The 21,116-nt window shown below is 39.5% G+C and overlaps 1 protein-coding gene across 2 annotated transcripts in view; it reads right to left on the bottom strand.

Moving 5' to 3' along the window:
* The window catches only part of naaladl2 (N-acetylated alpha-linked acidic dipeptidase like 2), a 416,483-nt gene that overhangs the window by 314,051 nt on the left and 81,316 nt on the right, over positions 1-21,116 (bottom strand). For both annotated transcript variants that reach the window (XM_017304561.2, XM_008407820.3), the window contains one exon: positions 5,895-5,933. In XM_017304561.2, coding sequence (XP_017160050.1) covers positions 5,895-5,901 — 7 coding nt within the window. In that variant the 5' untranslated portion in view covers positions 5,902-5,933. The remainder of the gene's footprint in view (positions 1-5,894; positions 5,934-21,116) is intronic.

The raw sequence follows: 21,116 nt of genomic DNA on the forward strand, positions 1-21,116 counted from the left end.
GCACCCTAAATCAAGTATATGTACAGAACTACAGTAGACAAGCTTAATCAAATCTTCCCACTTGGTTTAATTTAATTATGCTTATTACAGTGAACATAATCAATTTGTTCACTCCTTTTCTTTTTCCTTCATACACAGATTGTCTCTAGTGCAGCTCATGGATCTGCGGAACATGCATTAACTGACAGCTACAAGCAGAGCTGACCTTCAAAATAATAAGCTGTAGATTTACTACGTGCTTATCTCTGAGTCTTGGAGAAGCAACAACAGGCAGGTTTCATCCTCCCAGTACACCACTCCAGTGACTGGATCCAGTTAAGCCAGTTTGATGAGGGGATAAGCTGCAGACTGCGCGCGACAAAAAGGAGAATCTCATCCGCCTCTGTGTTACAGCGTGACATGCCTCTTCAGACTCACTTCAGACCCGTCACTCTCACACACTCCAGGTTCTTCAGCTGTCCTCATTGGACAGCCTCATCCTATATATATATATATATATATAGCTGGAGATGGGCACCAGCAACCCTCCCGACCCCACTAATGGATAAGGGTGTAAAGAAAATGGATGGATACATATATATATATATATATATATATATATATATATATATATATATATATATATATATTTTATAATAAAACAAATAAAGGACTAAGCGGCGCCAAATTCACACCACAGAAAAAAATATAATAAAATCTAATAGCTTGCCATCATCAACATGTGGAATGTATGCATGGATGGGAATAACTGACTTCATTGTAAATAACATACAATAGTCAAAACAGATTTGTAAAAACAAAAAGCTGTATCGACCACTTGTGCACCTCCTCATTTTCTTAATCGTTCATGTTCAGCATGCATGGCGATGACCATACAGGAAAAGCAGCACGGCGAGGTAAAAGCAGCTTAAACACTGTTTCCTTTATTTACTCTCATTCTGATCCTTGTTGGATACAGGCAGATTTTATTTGGCCAAACATACTTTAGCTGGTCTATAAATCACTGAACGGTTCAGCACCACAATACATTAAAGATCTGCTGTTGTTGCATCAACCTTCCAGACCTCTCAGGTCTTCTGGTTCTGCTCTGCATCCAGAACCAGAACAAAAACATCTAGAAGCAGCATTCAGCTCCTATGCACCACAAATCTGGAACAAACTTCCAGAAAACTGTAAAACAGCTGAAACACTGAGTTCCTATAAATTTTAACTAACTGCCTGTTTATAGTTGCCTTTGATTAATAATAACTGGAATATCACTAATTGAATCAAAATTTTATATTTTCATTACTTTCCGTTATCATACCACTTTAATTATGCTTTGAAGTTTTATGTTATCATGTAAAGCACTTTGAATTATCTTGGTGCTGAAACGTGCTACTGTTTAAAATAAGAACTGTGGTTCCTCTACTGGGACTCAAAAGGATGTGTGAAAGCAAAGAGACAAATTCTCTCAAGACATGATATAACTTCTATGTAGCAGTAGTCAGAAGAGTACATAAAGGTCGGTACACATTCTGAAAGAACAGATACATTTGTTCTCCCTCCCAGGGCAGCAGGGACAAAATGATGTCGATCTGTTCTTGTAGCTTTGGTTTGGGAATTCTTGCAGCCTGTTCTTGACATGTCATCTGGACAGATCTTTGTTTCTTGCATGGGATCCAGAAACTAATATACAAATGCTACAGTGGGAGGGACCCATGGGTACTTCCCAAGAGTTCTGCAGCCAAACTCATAAGTAAAAAGTGTTCTGGGCAGAGAAAATGTGATGAAGGTTGTCTTCTGAGACAGTGCGCCAAAGATCCAGGCAAAAACAGCAGAGGAGGAGAGCATTGCAATAAGACAGAGCTAAATAAGCACAGTATGGATGACATTAGAATAAACAGATTCTACAGTGTTAAAGAAGAGCGCAAAAAATGTCACAGGGCCACTGAAACATCTCCAAAGGCTGCATATGAGTAATGGAGGTGTCTGAATCTTGTCTCTAGTTTTCACATTGTTATTCTTGTTTTATGGGCCAGAAAGAGGCTCAGCATACAAAGTCTAATTGGCTGTTGTTTTACGTGAAAGCACAGCTTGTGTCGTATCCATCAGAAAAAGGAGGGAGGAAAAAAGGAGCAAATATATTTGTCAACAGAGATGCTCCTGTATTCATTTGACAACCAGAAGGAAGGGAAGGGGACAGACATCACACATGGAACTGCATCAGAAAGGCTGGGATCACAGGGAATCAGAAAGATTTCAATAACCTCATTTTTTGGTCAAGCTGGAAAGAGTGGTTTTGTGATGAGATCAAACTGTAGATTAAGAATATCAGAGGCTCTTCTATAAAGAACATTTCAATTGGTTTCTAATTAGGCTTTGCAGACAGAAATACAGAACCTGTCGAGGAGGTTTCTGTCTCTGAATAAATCTTTTCAGAGCTGACGCTGTGGTCTTGCTGTTCCTGATGCCTCGTTTTTGCTCAAACAGCTCATAGACTAAAACCAGCAGAGCTCCGATGAGAAAGCTCTTCATCTATTCTGCAAGAGCAGCACAGCAGCAGTTTCACACCAATTACATTTCCATTGGCCATTAAATTGCGCAAACTGAAATTACGAAAATGAATTTACTTAATGGAAACATGCTGATTTTGAAAAAAAAAACAAAAAAAAAAACTCACATTTAGATAAAAAGTTTTTTTCTCTAGGATCAGGTGATTTTTCAGTCGTATTTAAACACTTTTTTTCACTTCTTACGAGTCCCAGCCGGATGTTGCACAGTCGAAAATGACGAAGAAGACAACAGGAAGTAGTAGGAGGATGATGGCTTGTTTTTGTTTTAATGGACAATGTGCAGGTGGCTCCACCATCATAAAACATTGAGTCATTCAAACATGTTGAATCCATAGCTCTTCTGTAAAACCTCCAGTTAAAATTTCCTCAAAAGGCCGCATACATAACCCCTCCCAAGTAGGCGGGGCTCGTTGCTCCTTAGCCTGAATAAGACGCGGATATCTCCTCTGATTGGCTAATATATAAGCTCCAGCACAATGGCTGAATTATGAATATATTTCATGTAACTGTTTACATCTGTCACTTCCATGATTTTAAATTAAACCAAACCAACTTTATTTATTATAAATTACTTATTGTGTAACCAAGCTTATTCACATTTGACTTTAATTTGATCTCATATTCAATAGAAAAAGCTATTGGAATTTTTTTTTTTTAAGTCAGCATAATATTGCTCACAACTGTACTGTAAGCTCAGCTCCAGTTACACACACTGGTGCAGTCAATTTGATAATGTCTATCAAACCCGTTCCAACCAAGCTGCAGGTACCTGGTCAACCTACAGCCTTCATAAGACCCACAGTTCCTACTGGTTCCTAACATCTCATTTCTTGCTAGTTGGTGCTCATAGAACTATAGTTTTTTACTTGTTCAGTGTACCTATTAATTTTATGGAGACCCTGCTCAGCTCATGCTGTACACCTTAGCACTGCTGTGAGCAGCGGGGTGTCTATTGAAGCCAGCAGGAGCCCAGCCCAAGCTTAGCACACATCTAACTGAGGCTCTGCCTTCATTAACCCCATTTGAGATGCCCTTGAACTGTAATGGCAACAAATCCTTTTTAAGCTGACAATACCGTCTACAGTCAGTCATGATCACCGACAACAGACTGTTGGATGTTTGTGGAAAAGCATTTGAGCCATTTGAAATAATTTGGTTTCTGTGTGGATCAGATCAATAAATCTATCCAAATCTATAGATCCAGTTTTTGTTGTTGTTCTCCCAGTATAAACGTTTCAGGTTGTTGTTTGCAGAGAACATATAAGGGTTTTAATAACTGTCTGCTAGTCAGACCACTGAATGATGTTTACATATATTAATCATTAATATTTCTTTTACTGGTTTTATATAACATGCAAATTTTCAGAGATTGCTTTTGGGTTTAATTAGTTTCATGCATACATATCCAAGTTAAAAGACACGTGTGGGATATACATCACTCTGTTGTACTGAATCTATTTTTTTTTTCATTTCACTTGCAAAATGAAATTGCTGAATTAAATTAATATATTATGAATGCATGAAGCTGCATTTGGAATATTTCTGCATCAACCTAAAACACAACCATGCAACATATACTGTCCACATTTTTTTCAATACTAATAAACTGCTAAAAATAATAGTCCCTTCAAATATGTGTCATTCTTAAGAATGCTGGTGGTTCTGGTAAATGTGATGCCGTTTTTGCTGACCAAATCATAAACAAACAATTCTGCTCATAAGTGAGATTTTTTTTTACAAAGAAAAAAATTGTTGCATTTAAAAATAGATATAACATCTGAAGAAAATCACTGTTCCCCCATAGCAGCACTGCACACTGGCTAAAAACGCCCTTAGCCTTTCACCCCGAACACCAGAAGCAGCAGTGGATTTAAACAGGAACATAATGAAGAGAGACACAGTAGAAAACAGCTCACTCCTGTATATTTAGCTAATGGACATCAGTGTGTGCGAGTGTCTTTCTTTTCACGTGTGTGTCCTGCTCGCTGCTCTCAGAGTCCTTCATCTTGGCCCTGGCTTTTATTGACCATATTGGAGGCCATAAATCATTGTGTGTGTGACTCCAAGTTTGTCTGTGTGTGTCTGTACGGCTGAGTGCTTCTCTGGGTGTGAGTAGCTGCACACAGCAATCTCAGGTCAGAGGAGCAACAGAGCGAGCAGTGTGTGCTTGTGTGTGCATGTGTGTGGAAAAGCTGCGACAGGGCAACAGTATCCAATGTGGTCAACAGGCCAAGGGACAAGATGTACCCAACTGCTTCGCACCATTTTCCCACAAAAATGTACGTGCCACTCAACCACGCAAAACTTCAGGCGAACAAATACCTGCAGGCGCGCGGAGAGGCAGCTGAAGATGGTGGGCGTTACACTTTTCACTTTATCGGCCCTGCAGTCTACTTTTTAATCTCTCTCCACCTTTTTATCTGTCTTTCCTCAAGGGTGGTGGTGCTTAAGTATAGATGGTGTTGAACTGGATTTGACATTAACAGCCCTCCATTAACATTTCGCACAGAGCTACTGGAGTGAGCAATCAAATCAAGCGCTGGAGCAGACACACTGCAGGCGAGCATCACATGTAACACAAACCGAAACATGCGCAGATATGGCCGTAAACATAGTCATGTGTGACGTGACAGGAAAACAAAGTGTTGACCTTTCCAGTTCCCAAATGTCTGCGAGCAGAAAGGTTTAGCAATGAGTTGGTGTGTTGGGTAGGGCTGCAGTTGATGACTTAAAGACACGTCACTCGCTGCGTTTTCCATTGTCTGTGTAGTTGCTCAATTTGACACTTTGAAGATAAAGTCAGCAATTTCAATAAAACTCATTTTTCAGCAAATAGTTTTGGCCCTTATTTTGCTTAACTGCAATGGAAACATTTTCGCCAAAGTGAGGAAAATATTAAGGGTTGTAAACTCTTTGCTACATTCTTTGGATTCATTGCCCTCCCACTAACTCTTTCTCAATGCATCAGGTCACGGGAAATCAAACGACTGACAGATCCATCATTGCACCAACTCATCTGCAAAAGGGAACATTCCTTCTGCATTCCTAACTCATATCTGTACTTTTTCTGTCAGTGAGCGTATATGAATATTGCAGCCGTTTTCCCATTGGGTATGGAAAAAGGAACCGCTTTGATATTTCCCCCCAGAAAGCTAAAACGTAAGCAGGGTGACAGATAAAACTAACCAAACTCCTTCCTGAACTGACCTCAAATGCATTATGTTACAAAGTTCACAGAGTTCTTTGAACTCATCTGAATTATATTAGATAAAAAATGACCAGACAGATAAAACACAGACACGTTTCATCTTATACACCAAGTAAATGTTTCCTACTCACAACTCATGTGCTGGATCTTAATCTTCTGATTCCAAAGGTCTGCCAAAAACAGAACAACAAAACAGGTGAGATGCAAGCACTTGTATGTATATACTGTTTGTGTGAATACAAAAATTAAGTGCCTTTTTTATACAGGCTTTTGAAGTGGGCACCCCTGCAGCTCGGAAAAAGCAGAGAGATAAATTCTCAGCAGCATATTTTTCAAAGTTTTTCTTCTGCTTCGCTCTCCTCCTCCCTTGAGATGGGAGCTTTTGTATCACCTCTCACAAAGCCTTCCAGAGTGTTCTCTCTGAGAATCGTGCAGATAAAGGCTGAGAGGGAGTTTAAGCTGGTCACTCTTTATGGTTCAACAGTGAAAAAGTGGCAGATAGTAGTGGAAGGATGGGGTGTGTGACAGATGGGAAACCATCGGCACAAATCACACAAAAACATGACGGCTGTGGGAAACATTATTTTCTTGTTCAGAGTAAACCCAAAAACATTCATATGCCTGGAAAACTTGGATTTAACATAATTTTAATTCAAGGAATAAGTAGATTTTTTTTTTCAATACACCATCTCTCAAAAAACACTAAAAATGTTAGAGTAAACATGTTCAAAACAAAAAAATTGCCTTACATATATACATCCAAGGTGAGGTGTTTGTATATATCAATTGACTATAGATAGATAGATAGATAGATAGATAGATAGATAGATAGATAGATAGATAGATAGATAGATAGATAGATAGATAGATAGATAGATAGATAGATAGATAGATAGATAGATAGATAGATAGATAGATAGATAGATAGATAGATAGATAGATAGATAGATGAACCTTATTATTACTGAAAAGTGAATATTATTACTGAAATAGATTAAGATTTTTTTTTCTACAGGGTATTGGTTTTTATTTCAGTCAAATATCCACAAGACATTTATTTCCTAATAATAATGTCTTGGAGGGATGCTCCGATCAGCTTTTTTGTTGCTGATTCTGATTTCCCATGAGGGTCGATCACTGTCAATCACCGATTGCTACCAATCACCTGGATTGGCTGTTAATTTTTCGCTTTAGGTATAAATGCTACGATCTGGCAAAATGGAAAAAAATGTGCAATAAATTCATCTAATTTAGACATAAACATGCAAAATACTTGCAGGCACTATACAGCAGCTAATCAGTCAAAAGGACAACTGAAAAACTTGCAATCAGAAAAATAATATTTAACAGTAAGGCTCTCTGTACCATAAGTTACACATAAGTCAAATAAATCTCACAACACTACCAACTAATGTCAAGTAAAATAGCAAACATTTATTCAAAGTCAAATCAGGTTGCATCAAAATAAACAATCCTGAGTTACTGAATCAAAACTTCCTGAGAACATGGCTGTTTTGTGCTGCCTCTGATCTTTATGACTGAGCTGAATTCTGCAGAATGACAGGAGGAGGCAGAGAAGATCGATTTTTTTCCCCCTGACATTATCTGTTTTAGGAGCGTAAGTTTTAATACATATGTAAAATATTTTGTCAGTTTGTTTAAGGTGCATGCTGCAGCTTTAAACAGACGTTTTGTGTGAGAGTTCATTGCGTGTGGAGGTTGAACGGCTCTCCGTATGTGAAATATTACTACAAGTGGTGCGTAGCGGCGGTTCAACAGCGAAAGCAGAACCAGCGTCTTACACCACTAGCTCGTTGACCTAAATTATTCTTTGGGTTATTTATTTAGCTTTCTGACCGTGATGCTAATCTGGATGAGTGTTGGTGGTTGTGCGCTGCTTTACCTGATGTCTGTTCGCTTTTTTCCTGCAGTGAGCCTCGATGTAGCCAAACTCCGTCAAGTGTTTGTTTTTTAAATGTCATATTAGACTTTTGTGTTGATGCATTTTGACGTGCTTCACCTCCGATGTATTTCTCCGTCGCAACACGCAAACGTCTGCATTCACTCAGCGTTTAAGTTCTTCACCACATTGCTTGCGCAGTGCGAAGGGAAGAGGACATGAGCTTCACACGCAGGCTGCGAAACGACAGCACAGCAGGTGATCGATCGGTTTTGGTGATTGGCAACAAGAGACGGTGATCGATGATCACCGATCATACACTTTTTCACGTAAATCGGCCGATTATGATCGGCCGATTTACACCTCTAAGTCTTGTATTTGTGCTGTGAAATGCTGTTTGGAATACATACCATGTTTGTCAATTTGAACTAATTGTCAAATTCATTTTGTACTCTTATCTGAGTGCGTGTGTATTTATTCCATATACATGTATGCTTTCATCTATTATTTTTAAACCTAGGTCATATCAGACAAGTATTTATGAACAATAAGTGAGACTGAACTATTTAGCTATTTTCTCAATGATTGAGTGATGTCCTGACTTAGTAATAATTCTGATATAAATGACTAATTGTTCTAATAATTGCCTTAGGCAATTACTAGAGTCATTCATAGTTAAAGTCCTCATCCAGCACAGCAGCAGTGAGTCACTCGTGGAAAACACAAAAAAATGTTTTAACTTAATGTAACAAAAAAAATTATTTTATTCTAAAGATCCACTGATCATTCCCACCTTCACAAAGCATTGCAGCTTTTTCACCTCTCTCTCTCTCTCTCTCTCTCTCTCTCTCTCTCTCTCTCTCTCTCTCTCTCTCTCTCTCTTTCTCTCTCTTTTTATTTTCAGCGGCATAAAAGGTAGAGGAGAAACTGAACAACAGTGCAATCAGTTGAGCAAAACCTCTTCAGCAGCTTAAAAATGTGAATATACCCACATTTTTCTTCTTTGGGTAAAAAGGTAACACTTTCCTTCACTGTTCCTTTGTCCAGGACTCCTGTCAAGCCTTCCCTTTAGATCCTTCCTCACTTACAAAAATAGAAATTATCAGACTCCAGAGAGATAAAATATGAATCCGCTTTAATTATAAATGTGCGTGGGCTTTCCTGGGATTGGCGAGAAGGTTGTGCTGTTCTGCTAAGAAGGGACTGCTTCACTGCGCTGGAAATTACACAGGTCTGGGAAAAAAAAGGAAGCAGCAGCAGCGGCACAGCGAAGTGGTAGTTATTTATTGATTAGTCGAGTGCAGCAAATGCCCTCTTTAAAAGAATAGTACTCTGGGATGCATGTAGAGGGACAGTGAGTGAAAAATAAAGAACTATGAGCTATAGGGGGATAAAAAATACTTCATACTGTAGCTGTGCTGAACACCTTGTTTCTTCTTGGCTGCTTTTTGTCTCCCTGAGGAAGAATAAAATAGAGAGATGCTGTCTTTGACAAAAAGCTCACTGGCCTTGAAATGTTATTTTAGGACCTGTGCTGTAGAGATGAAAACGTTCTCTGAATCAGGACAGACCTCTGTTCCATTAGTCAACACTCCTGTGCTTTACCTGGTAACACTGTTAGTTTATCACAACAAAAACTGATTGCTGCATTTCTTTTACACATTGCATTATCCCTATATCATGACTTTTTTTAGAAAATTTATCATGCATCTATATGGTCATGAAAAGTTGTACAGTCATTTTACCACAATTCCAAGTGCTGAGAGGAGTTATCAAATGACTATTATAACAACTTCTTGAAACAAAATCTCTCACTCGATAATTTGCCTATTCATTATTTAGTCATGTTTCATGGGGGCCAGTTGTTGAAGTCATTTATATTTTTAATAAATGTGATGAAATTGTCCACAAATAATGGAAAGATAATCAAAGACAGAGGCCCAGAAGGATGACTTCATTCAAACAAAAGAGAAACTAATAATCTGTCCTAAAACAGATTTTCTTAACACGTAGGATGTTAACGATTACCTTCCAGACCAATGCATTTCTGATTTTTAAAACTGCTTCTCTCTTCTACATAGTTAATCTTTACTTTTACAGTAATGACCACAAGTCCTCATTTCTTCCACTGATGATTTGTAAAAATGTAACCTTGCCATATGTCTCATCTCCCTTTAAATCAGTGGTTCTTAACCTTTTTTGAGGTACCAAACCCACCAGTTTCTTATGCGCATTCATGAAACCCTTCTGTAGTGATAAATAAAATATGATTTTTCCCCCCCCAAATTCAAGACATAGTCACTGCAAGATCCTTAAGTCTTCTTAAAAGGTAGAGTCTCTGAGAACAGTTCTTCAAAATATAGTCAGTGTTTTCAGCACAGTTGAGCTGACTGAATGACCCAAGGGATTTAAAATTTGCCACAGTTTCAACATCGAGAGAAACTGGAACCACTTTAAGGTCTTGTTTAGATTATTTAATTAGCTCTACATTCTTAAGAGAAAGAAAAACTAATAATAAATAATAAAGACTTTGCGGTATTCTGATTCATTAATGTAATTATATTAGTTGTGTTACCACCACCACGCCACAAGGGACAGCACCTACCCCGAAAAGATGCGACTAAGGAGCAGATTTAGAAGTACACCGAAAGCTAGAGAATTTGGTAAAAATTGTGATTTTTGCTGAAGTAATTAATGACACAAGTTCAAATCCATGCTGACAGTGGAACTCCTTCCATCAGGGCTCCTCTGCAGCTCTGATTGTCTAAGCAATGTAACGTGATCCTCTGCAGCAAGTGATGGCAAAGCGGGGCGTCATCACGACTTTACACAAGTGTGTCTTCAACTCCGCGGCAGAAGCTCCACCGAACCCCTGAGATCGACTCATCGAACCCCTAGAGTTCGAGCGAACCCAGGTTAAGAACCACTGCTTTAAATGCTCCATTTGGAATTTCTCCCATTGAGCTCGATTTCTCTGGTGGAATTTGAACCTTGGAATCAGCAAATGGAAAGAGAAGTTGCGAAAAGTGATGTTGATTTTCTGTGCTATTTTTGAATTGAAGTCTGCCTATACACGGGAGTGAAGGATGTGAACTTTGAGCCACTACAGTCAGAGTAAGACAAATGTTTCAGACATTTTATTGCTTGAAAAAGTTTTGTGACCCTACTTCCCATGTGGTTGTGTACACACAATTGCACAAGCAATTTTCTATTAGCTTCATGGAGCTGAGACATTACATACATCACAACTAAACGTTAGCATATGGGTAAAATTAGATCAGATTGTTTCAACCAAAGTCCACACCTTCAACAAGCAATCGTTTCTCAATAGCTGAGGGTCCGAATGCTCCCGTTTAATCCTCCTGCTGTTCTAATTCGCGTGAGGCAGACGTCATGATCAGATGAACCAATAGGGGTCTCGTCAGTTCCTGAAATCCCCCCCAAAAAACATAAAAGCACATGTATGGTCAGTCTGACCCTTCTGGGATCGCGCACAAGCTCAAAAACCCACGCTGGGTCCGTTCAAACTCTCCTGGGACTCCTGACAGAACAAACTTTTTCAGTGGTATCAAGGCAGCTGTTGTTTTACTTGGAAGATTACTGCAGCAATACATTACAACTAGGAGCTGACCAAAACAAAACAGTGGTTTATAGTTAAGTGGTGTGTACTACTGGTATTCCCTGAAATTACAGGTAATTCTTAATTGGTACAACATTTCTTTAACATATAGGAAAGTTTGTCATTTTAACAGTTTGTGACAAATAACAGCTTCGGCGGAAAACAAATTAAACCAGTGTCAACGAATAGCCAAACATTGTAACTTCAGAAACGTCTTAATCATCTGACCAGGACTGCCATGATGTTCTGTTGCAAGGTATCCAGACATGAATCAGCGACATTTCATTGCCATTAAGCAGAAATAGAAAGTGCATGTCCTACAGATCCAGATCTCTGCCTTTTAGTTCATAACAGGTTGTCCTTCCAGTCAACGGTCTCAAACACGATTTCCAATTAAATCCTAACAAGACACCCAATCCCAGTTCTGGTCACTGCTGTGAGTCCGTAACACATGTGGAATTTCTGTAAGCTAGGCTAAGTTGCCACACATTTTATGGATTTATGTAGCCCAATTACTTTTTTGAGAACATTGAATATAGAGCAGCTGATATATCTTGAGTTTAAATATTTCTTATTTTTCAACCTACAAGAAAAGGCCAATTAAATTCACCTGCACAGACTTAGCATTGCCCAATAAACCATTTTTAAGGTGGTTGGACTTGAGAACAACAAAGCATTAAAACACAGGTGCTACTAGCGGCATTAAAAGCAACCAAGCTGTCCTCCCCATTTTCTTTCCCTCCCATCTTGCCCCTGCTCATTTCTTACACATTACATTCTCCTCCCTCTACTTCCTCATCCCTGTAAGCAGTGCAGTGACCTGAACGATACAGTGGTGATTACCTCTGCAGTTCGATGCTGAGGTCTCATTTCCGAAGCTCCATAAGCATTCCTGGAGGCACAGCTCTGTGCTGATTGATGCGGTATAAAAGCCCGTGTTACAGTTGCAAAGTTTTCTGTAAAAACAAGCAGGGTCAGAATTTTCCATCTGCTTGGTTCCCCTGCATGTGTTCTACACTTGTATGGTTGCAGTCAAGGTTAAGGCTGTCTAATAAGAGCAGCTGTCGAGCATAGTGGCTTGAAATTTAAAATTACAGAATTTTGGGTTTCAAAAATGTTATGTCTCGACTTTTCCTTACAAATGCTAACATGTCAGTCACAGGGGAAAACACAACCCCATAGGTCACATAGGTCGGTGCGGTTTAGCACTCTATATTCTGGCATATTCAGGAGAGTGTTTCCATCATATGTTACTCTCACTGGTCCAGCAGGGTTCAACACAAACGGTGTTGAATCCTGCATGCAGTCATGCTAGTGCAACAACAAATATGGCACAAGCATGTAATATTCCAGGAGAGGTTAGTGCTCACTATTCTTTAATTAGATTGAAATGTATTCGGATTAATTAATCCAAATGAATACTTTATGTGGGCACAAAGTTACTTAATCTAATCATGATGTATGTTTCTGTGCACCTGTTTTATTCTCAATAGAAGTGCTTGCATTTGCAGAGTTGTAGAAATTCCCTAAAAGCACACAGAAGACATTGTATCTCTGTCTGTGCTGAATAATAGAAACAAACACAGTAATGTGTTGGTTCTGTCTCTGCTGAGCACGCAGAATGGACCCATGCCAGGGTGTGATAACAGTTGAGATGTTACTGCACTCCGTAATTAAACTAAAGGCTAAGCAACACGTGCTATTGGTCTTTCTGCAGTACAGAAGGAGAGACCTCAGACAGGCTTTGCTTCTCCAACAAAGCGTTTACCCACTGAAGGCAGAAGTACGTCACATTGACACAAGGCAGTTTACATAAACCAGCCCTCTCAGTCAGAATATTCTGATCAGGGCGTTTACATGATGCATTTTTAGTTCGATCTGCCATGTACTCTGTATTCCTAATCAGAATTGTAAGCATGCGCATGATGCTATGGAGCTCTTTGTCTTCCAAAGGCCCTGGGCAGATGAACTCCTTTCAACAGATGTTGAAATTCATTTTATGTTGACAGATTGAGATGGTTAATACAAATTACATATTTTTCTTTCAACTGTCATTTGAGATGTACTAAAGGGTTTTGAGAGGCCAAAATAAAACCGAACCCAAAGTGAAACCTCTTATACGTTTCAATTGCAGCAACATTCATTGTCTTTTAATTTACACAACATAGTATAGCTTAAAACCTTACATTTACCTTACATTTGCATACATGTGTGTGCAAGGTAAATGTATTCTTCTGTTCTTGTTTATGCACTTTATGATTTCGTCCTATCTGGTTCAAACAAGACGGCTCGGTTTCTCCTTCCTGCTGCAGCACAGAGCAAGTGTGTGGCTGTGGATGTCTCAGTGTGTGTTTGAACATATGTCACTGCCATGCTGCCACTTCCACGTAGTAAATTCTCCATCATGACTATCAATATGATTAAATAGCAGTACCTGACCACATCCATCACGACACATAATCATAGAGAAGGTCATGCAGGTTCTGGGCGATATGGGGGGGGCTAATGGTGTAGGCGCGTTTAGTGTGAGTTCATTACTGTGTGTTCCAAGCTTTCATATCCTATTAGGTCTGATTACACAAAAGTAAGACAGTGAGTGGGTGTAATAGAATGAGGGAGTGACTGGTTCCCATCATGTTCATTTAGAAGTTTGCAATAAATCAACAGCTGAATTACTTTAGAAACTGAAATGTACATTGTCCTTGTTCCTGCTCTTAACTTCTGAAGTTTAGGTGTTTTAGCAGTGGTGAGCCCAGAGAGCGGTGTCACACTCTGGATGCATACATTCATTTATTTTTTTGCACAACAAAGTTCTTTCTCAAAAACCAAAAGCTAACAGTGTCAAAATTATTAGCCCCCTTGAGAACTGACCTTTCTCAATAGCCAAAGCACAAACCACTTTCACTTTGTAAAACGAAGGGTTGTCCTACAGTATGAGCATTTTATACACAGTTTAAAATCCTCATTAAGCATTTGAGAAGGAATCATACCAAAAACAAAACAATTCAGTTTAAACTCAGGAAAAAGAATTGTTGATGCTCTAAAAGCAGCAGAATATACAAAGTTATCACAGCGTTTAAGTGTCAAGAAGTGGAGTGAGAAGTATAATCAAGAAATTCAGAGTCCCACAGTACAGAACAAGTCTGGCAGAGGTAGGAAGCTAAAGATTTCAAAGACTCTGGAAAAACTAGTGAGAGGTGAGTCCACAGCGCCTAGAACCAACCACTGGTTAATGACAGAGCCAAGTCAGGAAGTGTACTGTCAAATAAGAGTCACTAGATAGAGCCCTGCATAGAAACAAACTGAGAATTTTGGCCAAGAAAAACTACACTTACACAGAAGAGATGCCTTCAAACCAGAAGTACTGAAGCTGAAGTATGCTAAGGACAATCTGGAGAAAGGTTATGCATACTGGAGCCATGTTCTTTGGTCAGATGAGAACAAAGTAAAGCTTGAGAGTTTGGAGAAAGAAGGGAGAGGTGTGTAACCTAAAGCACACTGTCCCCACAGTTTAACTTGGTGGTGGGAGTATCATGCTGTGGGGATGCTTCAGTGTGTCTGGAACTGGGAATCTGGTATAGGTTGACAAAAGAAGGATATGTGAGGATTCTGAAAGAAAACCTGAACATCTTCAGTTTGCCCCCGACTTCAACCAAAAACTGCGTGACCTTCTCTATGGATCATCACTTTGTCTCCTAACATCACAATGACCCAAAACACCCATCAAACCTGCTCAAGAGCTACCTGCAGAAAGCCAAGGTGAACGGTATTGACTGGTCTGCACAAAGCCCTGACTTGAATCTCATAGAAAATCTGTGGTGTACACTGAACAGCACGTCAATGGGAGAATACCTTCAAATCTGGAGGAGCTTGAAAGATTGGCCAAAGAAGAATGGGCTGGGATTCCTCTCCCAGCCAGAGGAACAGCACTTAGGTATTTAAAAAAAAATTCTAATTAAAATGAAATTTCATATGGGGAGAACGTGGGGGACAGGCTAATAATTTTGGCCTCAACTGTTGGTGGCAAAAAAGCTACATTAAATTGTAAACATGCAAAAAGCCTAACTAACATTTGTAAGCCAAATCTCCTTAATTTCAGATAGACTCAAACCGTTTTACCTTTTTGTTTTTTCTCTGATGCATTTAAACTGGGTCTACCTGCAGATGTGGCCTTGAACAAGAGCAACACCTTGGCTCTCCACTAAAAGGCTTGTCAAAACGTCCCATCTGGACCATTTTAAGAACAACTGACACTGCACTTGGAGGTCAACACTGTGCTCTCATGCATACCTTTAACAATCTTGTCGTGAAAAAGGAGATTTTTTTTTTCTTTTTTTAAGACATGACTGTTTTATTACCTGCAGTGGCAGTCACAGTCTCTCTTCCAGTGTTTGTGCAAGTATAGACATGCTCCTCAGGGTGTGGGTCTTTGACAGCGATGCAGCATGAGCACAGTATGCCCTTTATACAACAACTCATACTTTAAGAGCTCCTGGGCTGATTACAAAAACCTCAGCAGTAAACTAACACTCAGAGGGAATTAAAAAGGGCTGGGCAGATCTTCCTAATGAAATGTCTTTAGGGTGTCAGAAAGCAAAAAGTCTCTTTTTTTTTTGCTTATATTCAGTTAAATATTTCTAGAAACTCACAATGTCCATAGCAACTTTTGAACAAAGAAATTCCAGCCAGGCCAGGTGATGGATTGTCTACCCCGCCTCTCCCTAACTGGCCATCAAGCACATCTAACCCATATGTCTGACATGATATTACAGTTTGTTCCTGGACTACAAAACTACAGTTTTCTGACAAGCTCGGTACCTTAAGATAACTTTCAATTGTTAAATGAAAATCTATGGTAAGTTTTTCATTCTGCAGCTTAAGCCATAAATGCATTTTCCTACAAATGTGCCAGAGTTTAAATGAGGATAAATAAGCTTTCTGACAGAGTAAGGTTTATTGCAAGGAAGCATTGTTACAACAACAGCAAATATCTACCAAACAAATGTATTTTTTCTGTGGCAAGTTTGTGTTTCTGAAATAGTGGCAGCAATTTTTAACCACAAGGTGATAATAAGTTTGATGGCGGATGTATTGACCTTGTTTGAAAATGGCCAAATGAGTTCAAATTTCTTCGTTAAGATAGAGTTGTAGTACTTGACACTGGTCTTGGTCTCGAGACCTCTAGTAAAAGCAGGTCTCAGCCTCGTCTTGTACATGACCGTATTTGAACTTGGTCTCGTCTCGGACATTAATGGATTCTGTTTTCTAGACCAGTCGAGACCTCAACTGTGGAAATGTCACTAGATTGCCAAAACATTTTTAAAAATAATCATCCCTTGCTTTCATTGGATTTAAAACGAATTGATTTAAAGCCATGCAAAAACATTAAATGCTATTTATCTATTTTTGCTACCACTGTCACTCATACTCTAAGGATGCATTCATACCACGGCAAAATTAGAGACTCTAATTCATTTGTCTGGAAAGTCCAATTCATTTGGGAAGTGTGAATCCAAAACGGACTAAATAAGCAAACTCGGATCTGCCTACAAACCTCAGTCTCGGTGCGACTGAAATGAGCTCTGAAATGGTTGGAAGACAGTGAGAATGCAACTGGACTGGAGACCGTAACCAGGAAGCTAACTGCAGTGTAGGGCATTCTTGTCAATATATTACTCTCTGCTCTGCAGGCTAGCGAAGATGTTGTGTCAGTTGTCGTGGCAACGGGTCTGCGTGGAGACACAGAGAGCAAGGAAAATCAGAATAAAGTTGTTTGCACCTGTATCAGCTTATTTTCCCTTTGCTATGGCACTCGGCAGCTGCTGTAATTTTTAAACCTTAAATAAATGACAAAAACGGAATTGCCTCATTTGTCATCAAATAGGATGACATTTAATTTGTCTCATATGTATAAAGTATATGAGTTATGGTTTGTTACATTTTGAGAAACAAATTTTAACAGCAGCAATTATGTAATAAATTATGCACTAATGTATAAGAGCATTGGTCCTCTCTTGCATCTTGACATAAACAAAATTGTTTATAGATTTATATGAAGGGAGAATACAAATTTTACATACCAAAAATATCAGCAATTTCTTCAGCTTTAACTTAAGCCATATTTATAGAAATCGGGTAAGAAAGAAAGGCGCTGCGATCATTTTTGTGACAGATTCTTGCTCAACCCGCATTGGAGCACTCTGATTTTGTGGACATGACTCACTGCATAATAATGGCGCCTGAAGGAGCGTCGCTAGCTTTAGCGGGAAATAGGCGATGTCCAAACTAGTAATCCCAATGGAGAAATCCTACAACCATTAAAATCTGACGCCGGTCCATTTTTTGTTTACTTTTTGTAAAGGAGGAAGTTGCGCTGGTCTCCTTCAGAGGGCTTGTGACGATTCCTTCAGTAGTTCTTGGTGCAGCGCCACCACAGGTGGCAGGGGGGACAGGTTTTTCAATTAGTCTGGGTCATTTGACAAGTGCAGTGTGAATGTAAACTGCAGTTCTGAAAATGTAACAATTGTTGCAATTTTGGTCCCCAATCAAACCGAGTCTACCAGACTATCACTTGTGAAAACACACAAAAAATAATACAATTCGGCTACATAAATCAAAGAATATATATATATAAAACAACGTGCTGTAAATTCTGCAACAATTTGCTTTCAGAATGACTACATCAAACTTTTATTGTCACTTAGAAAGGAAGCATGAAGAAGATTAGCTATATGTAAGTGAGGTTAACAAAAATAGCTATTAAGGGTTAGGAGTATGGTCTTGGCTCTGTCTCGTCCTCCATCGGTTTTCATATCAACCCTTAAAGGTCCTGGTCTTGTCTCAGTCATGCATTCTGGCCTTGGTCTTCATTATAATTCAGCAGTCACTCTATGCATTACAAGCAAAAACATCAACAAATCACTTACTCATCAAAACAAAATCTTTTTGGACTTTCCATAAACCTTCTGATACTGTGCTTCCTTGTCATATTTACCATAGCGTATACCAGGGTTAGACAACTGAAAAATGAAAGGTCACTTAAGGATAGAAACACTGTTAAATAAAAGAGACAGCCTCTTCCCCCTCTCCTCTTTTGAATATAAACTCCCCAGTGATGCTGTGAATGAAATTCAGATTAGACTCTACGCCTGACCTGGTAACTCCAAAAGACACAAGAACATATTGTAGCTGTAAGATATCAGGAGGGGAATACAGCAGATTGCAGATGTATAAAAAAGAAAAAAGTGTATGAATACGAAGGGAGAACAATGTTTTGCTACAGTGGAAATGAGGAAAGGGGAAAGAATCGTGCCTTAAGTCAGAGAAATGGAGTCCTGCAGAAGAACAGAGGGATGGAAAAGAAGCATATGAGGGGGGAGGTTAAGCAGACAGGAAAAGACATGAGGTAAATGGAAAGCTGGGAGTGTGGATGGAATTAAACACAGTTCAGGGTGACAGATGCCAGAAGGTAGCCATCCCCTCTGTTGACTCTGTTCTCTCCAGGGAGGAAATGTACTGTGTGGTATGTCACACATGCACAGAGGAATCATGCGTTACCATGTCTCTGTTGTACACATGATTTGATATAACGCAGAGCTACATTCCATCAACCTACAGAAAGACTGAAGCATGGATTTCCATATGTCGTGGACATATTGTACTCACTTATGCACTCAAACTGAAACTATGCATATAGCACAGGCAGGATTATGCAATGTGTAGGACTTCAAAAAAAGCGATATTTAAATTCTTATAGTCCGTTGTTATTTATATGTCCCCTTTCAGATAAAAGCTTATGAAAGAAGTGCCAACAATGAATCAACATATAAATTGGGACAAATTTCAAAAATGAAAAGATTTGTTAGATTATGTGTTATTACTCTGAGAGAATTTTAGGGTGTTTTCACCCCTCAAAGTCAAGGAGACTTGGTTCAGTTGGGAACCAAAATTGCAACATTTTAGTTGGTGCACTTCACTTTCACACGTTTCCCTCCTCATCTGTGGTGGTGCTGCACCAAGAACCACTGAGGGAAACGACATAAAAATCTCTGAAGAAACCAAGTTCAACTTCCTTCTTCACAAAATGTAAATGAAAGTGGAGAAGCATCAAATTTTAGTGGTTGTAGGATTTCTCTGTTGTTTTTAGCAAAAGACCACGAGCCATAAAGAGCTAGGTTGTTTTTGTTGTAATTACCCAGAATGCTATGCACTGTAGTCTACTTCCTGCTTCTGGAGAGGTCTCCAATCTGCTTAACATTCACATAAGCATTCGAACAGCACCAGAGTTCACTTGAACCAAACAAACATACTCTAGATTTGTAGGCGAATCAGAGTTTGATTACCAATCAAACTTAGACCTCCACAAACCAACCGGATTTTCTAGACAAACAAATTAGAGTTCATTTAGAGCGGACTAAATAGGCATTGGTGCACTTCACTTTCACACGTTTCCCTCCTCATCTGTGGTGGTGCTGCAACAAGAACCACTGAGGGAAACGACATGAAAATCTCAGAAGAAACCAAGTTCAACTTAGATAGATAGCAAATGCAAACGATTAAGAAGATTTTTGGCACTATAGTACATACATATACAAAAGTATCTTGGGTGTCCAAGGACACTTTGTGTTCTTCATTTTACAAACTTTTCACCATCAGTACTGACAGCCCTCTGACCTAATGTCGTTGGTTATTTGCTAATGTTGTGATGTGATATGATTGGATAGGATTTCTGCTCTGGCTGTTTAAAAGAATTGACATTCCCTCCACAGACTGAAAGCCTGACTTTCTGCCAAGCGTCTGTGCTCAGTGTTGCTACTGTCAAAAATAGACCTGTCATGAACAGAGTGAAGAGCTGCTACTGGGAGGCATCTGGCGTGCTTCTGACACTGTGCGGCACATTTAATGGTATCACAGGTATCGTCTTGAATGGCAAAGATCAGCTCAGAGGTTGTGTCACAGTCAGAGCGAGAGTTATGCTGTCTGACTCAAAAATTCAACAACCCTCACAAGATCATATTTAGCAACTTTCACAGAGCTTTCTTCTGCTCAGAATGAGTTTCTGTGCCCAATGCAGACTCCTCCACATTGATCACAGTAGTCCCTCATACTCACACTTTTACTGTACACAACGCTGGCATTATGTATGGCAACAAACGTGTGACAATATCAACATCACAGTGTCTCATGCAGGAGTAATCTAAACTAATTGCGCTGACAAGATGTCAAACGTCGAACAATTAGATGTGTTAAATGGGCCAGTAATGACTGCTGAACAAGTCGGCCATATGGATGGGGCCCACTGAGATCTAACTGTTGGCAAGGAGCCCAACAGTGTTGTATCAAAGAGAGACGAGATAGATGAGAGAAGCAGGTGAATGAGGGTGGTGGAGAACTGCAGGAAGAGGATGATTTTATCCCGCTGAGCTGGCACAAAGAAGAGTGTTATGAATGGAGATGTCGAATTATGTTGATCCCTCCATCGCTACAAAAAAATGTCCTTATCCAAAACGCACCTGGAGTGTTGCTTTGATTCTTTCGTGCATGTTCGTGGAAGCCTTGAATCTCCCGTGGCAACCATTGTGAGGTGTGTGAACGCTTGCTCTCACAAAGCACCGCCTATTTATACAAAGGCCCACCTTTGAGAATCAGTCTCAAGCCAAGCCCCACAGAACAACCCTCCCCTCTGCTTTTTCCACTCGGCTCCTCCAGACTAGCAGCAGCAGCTGAAGACAAGGTGTCTGAAAGAGGAGGAGCTTAAAGAGAAGGAAGCCAGTTCCATTGCTTCAAAGCCTACGTTTACTCAGGTCTTGACGTTAAATTCAGATTCCTTTTGCT

The sequence above is a fragment of the Poecilia reticulata genome, chromosome 4 (assembly GCF_904066995.2).
Source record: "Poecilia reticulata chromosome 4, P_reticulata-male-v2, whole genome shotgun sequence".
Classification (NCBI taxonomy): Eukaryota; Metazoa; Chordata; class Actinopteri; order Cyprinodontiformes; family Poeciliidae; genus Poecilia; species Poecilia reticulata.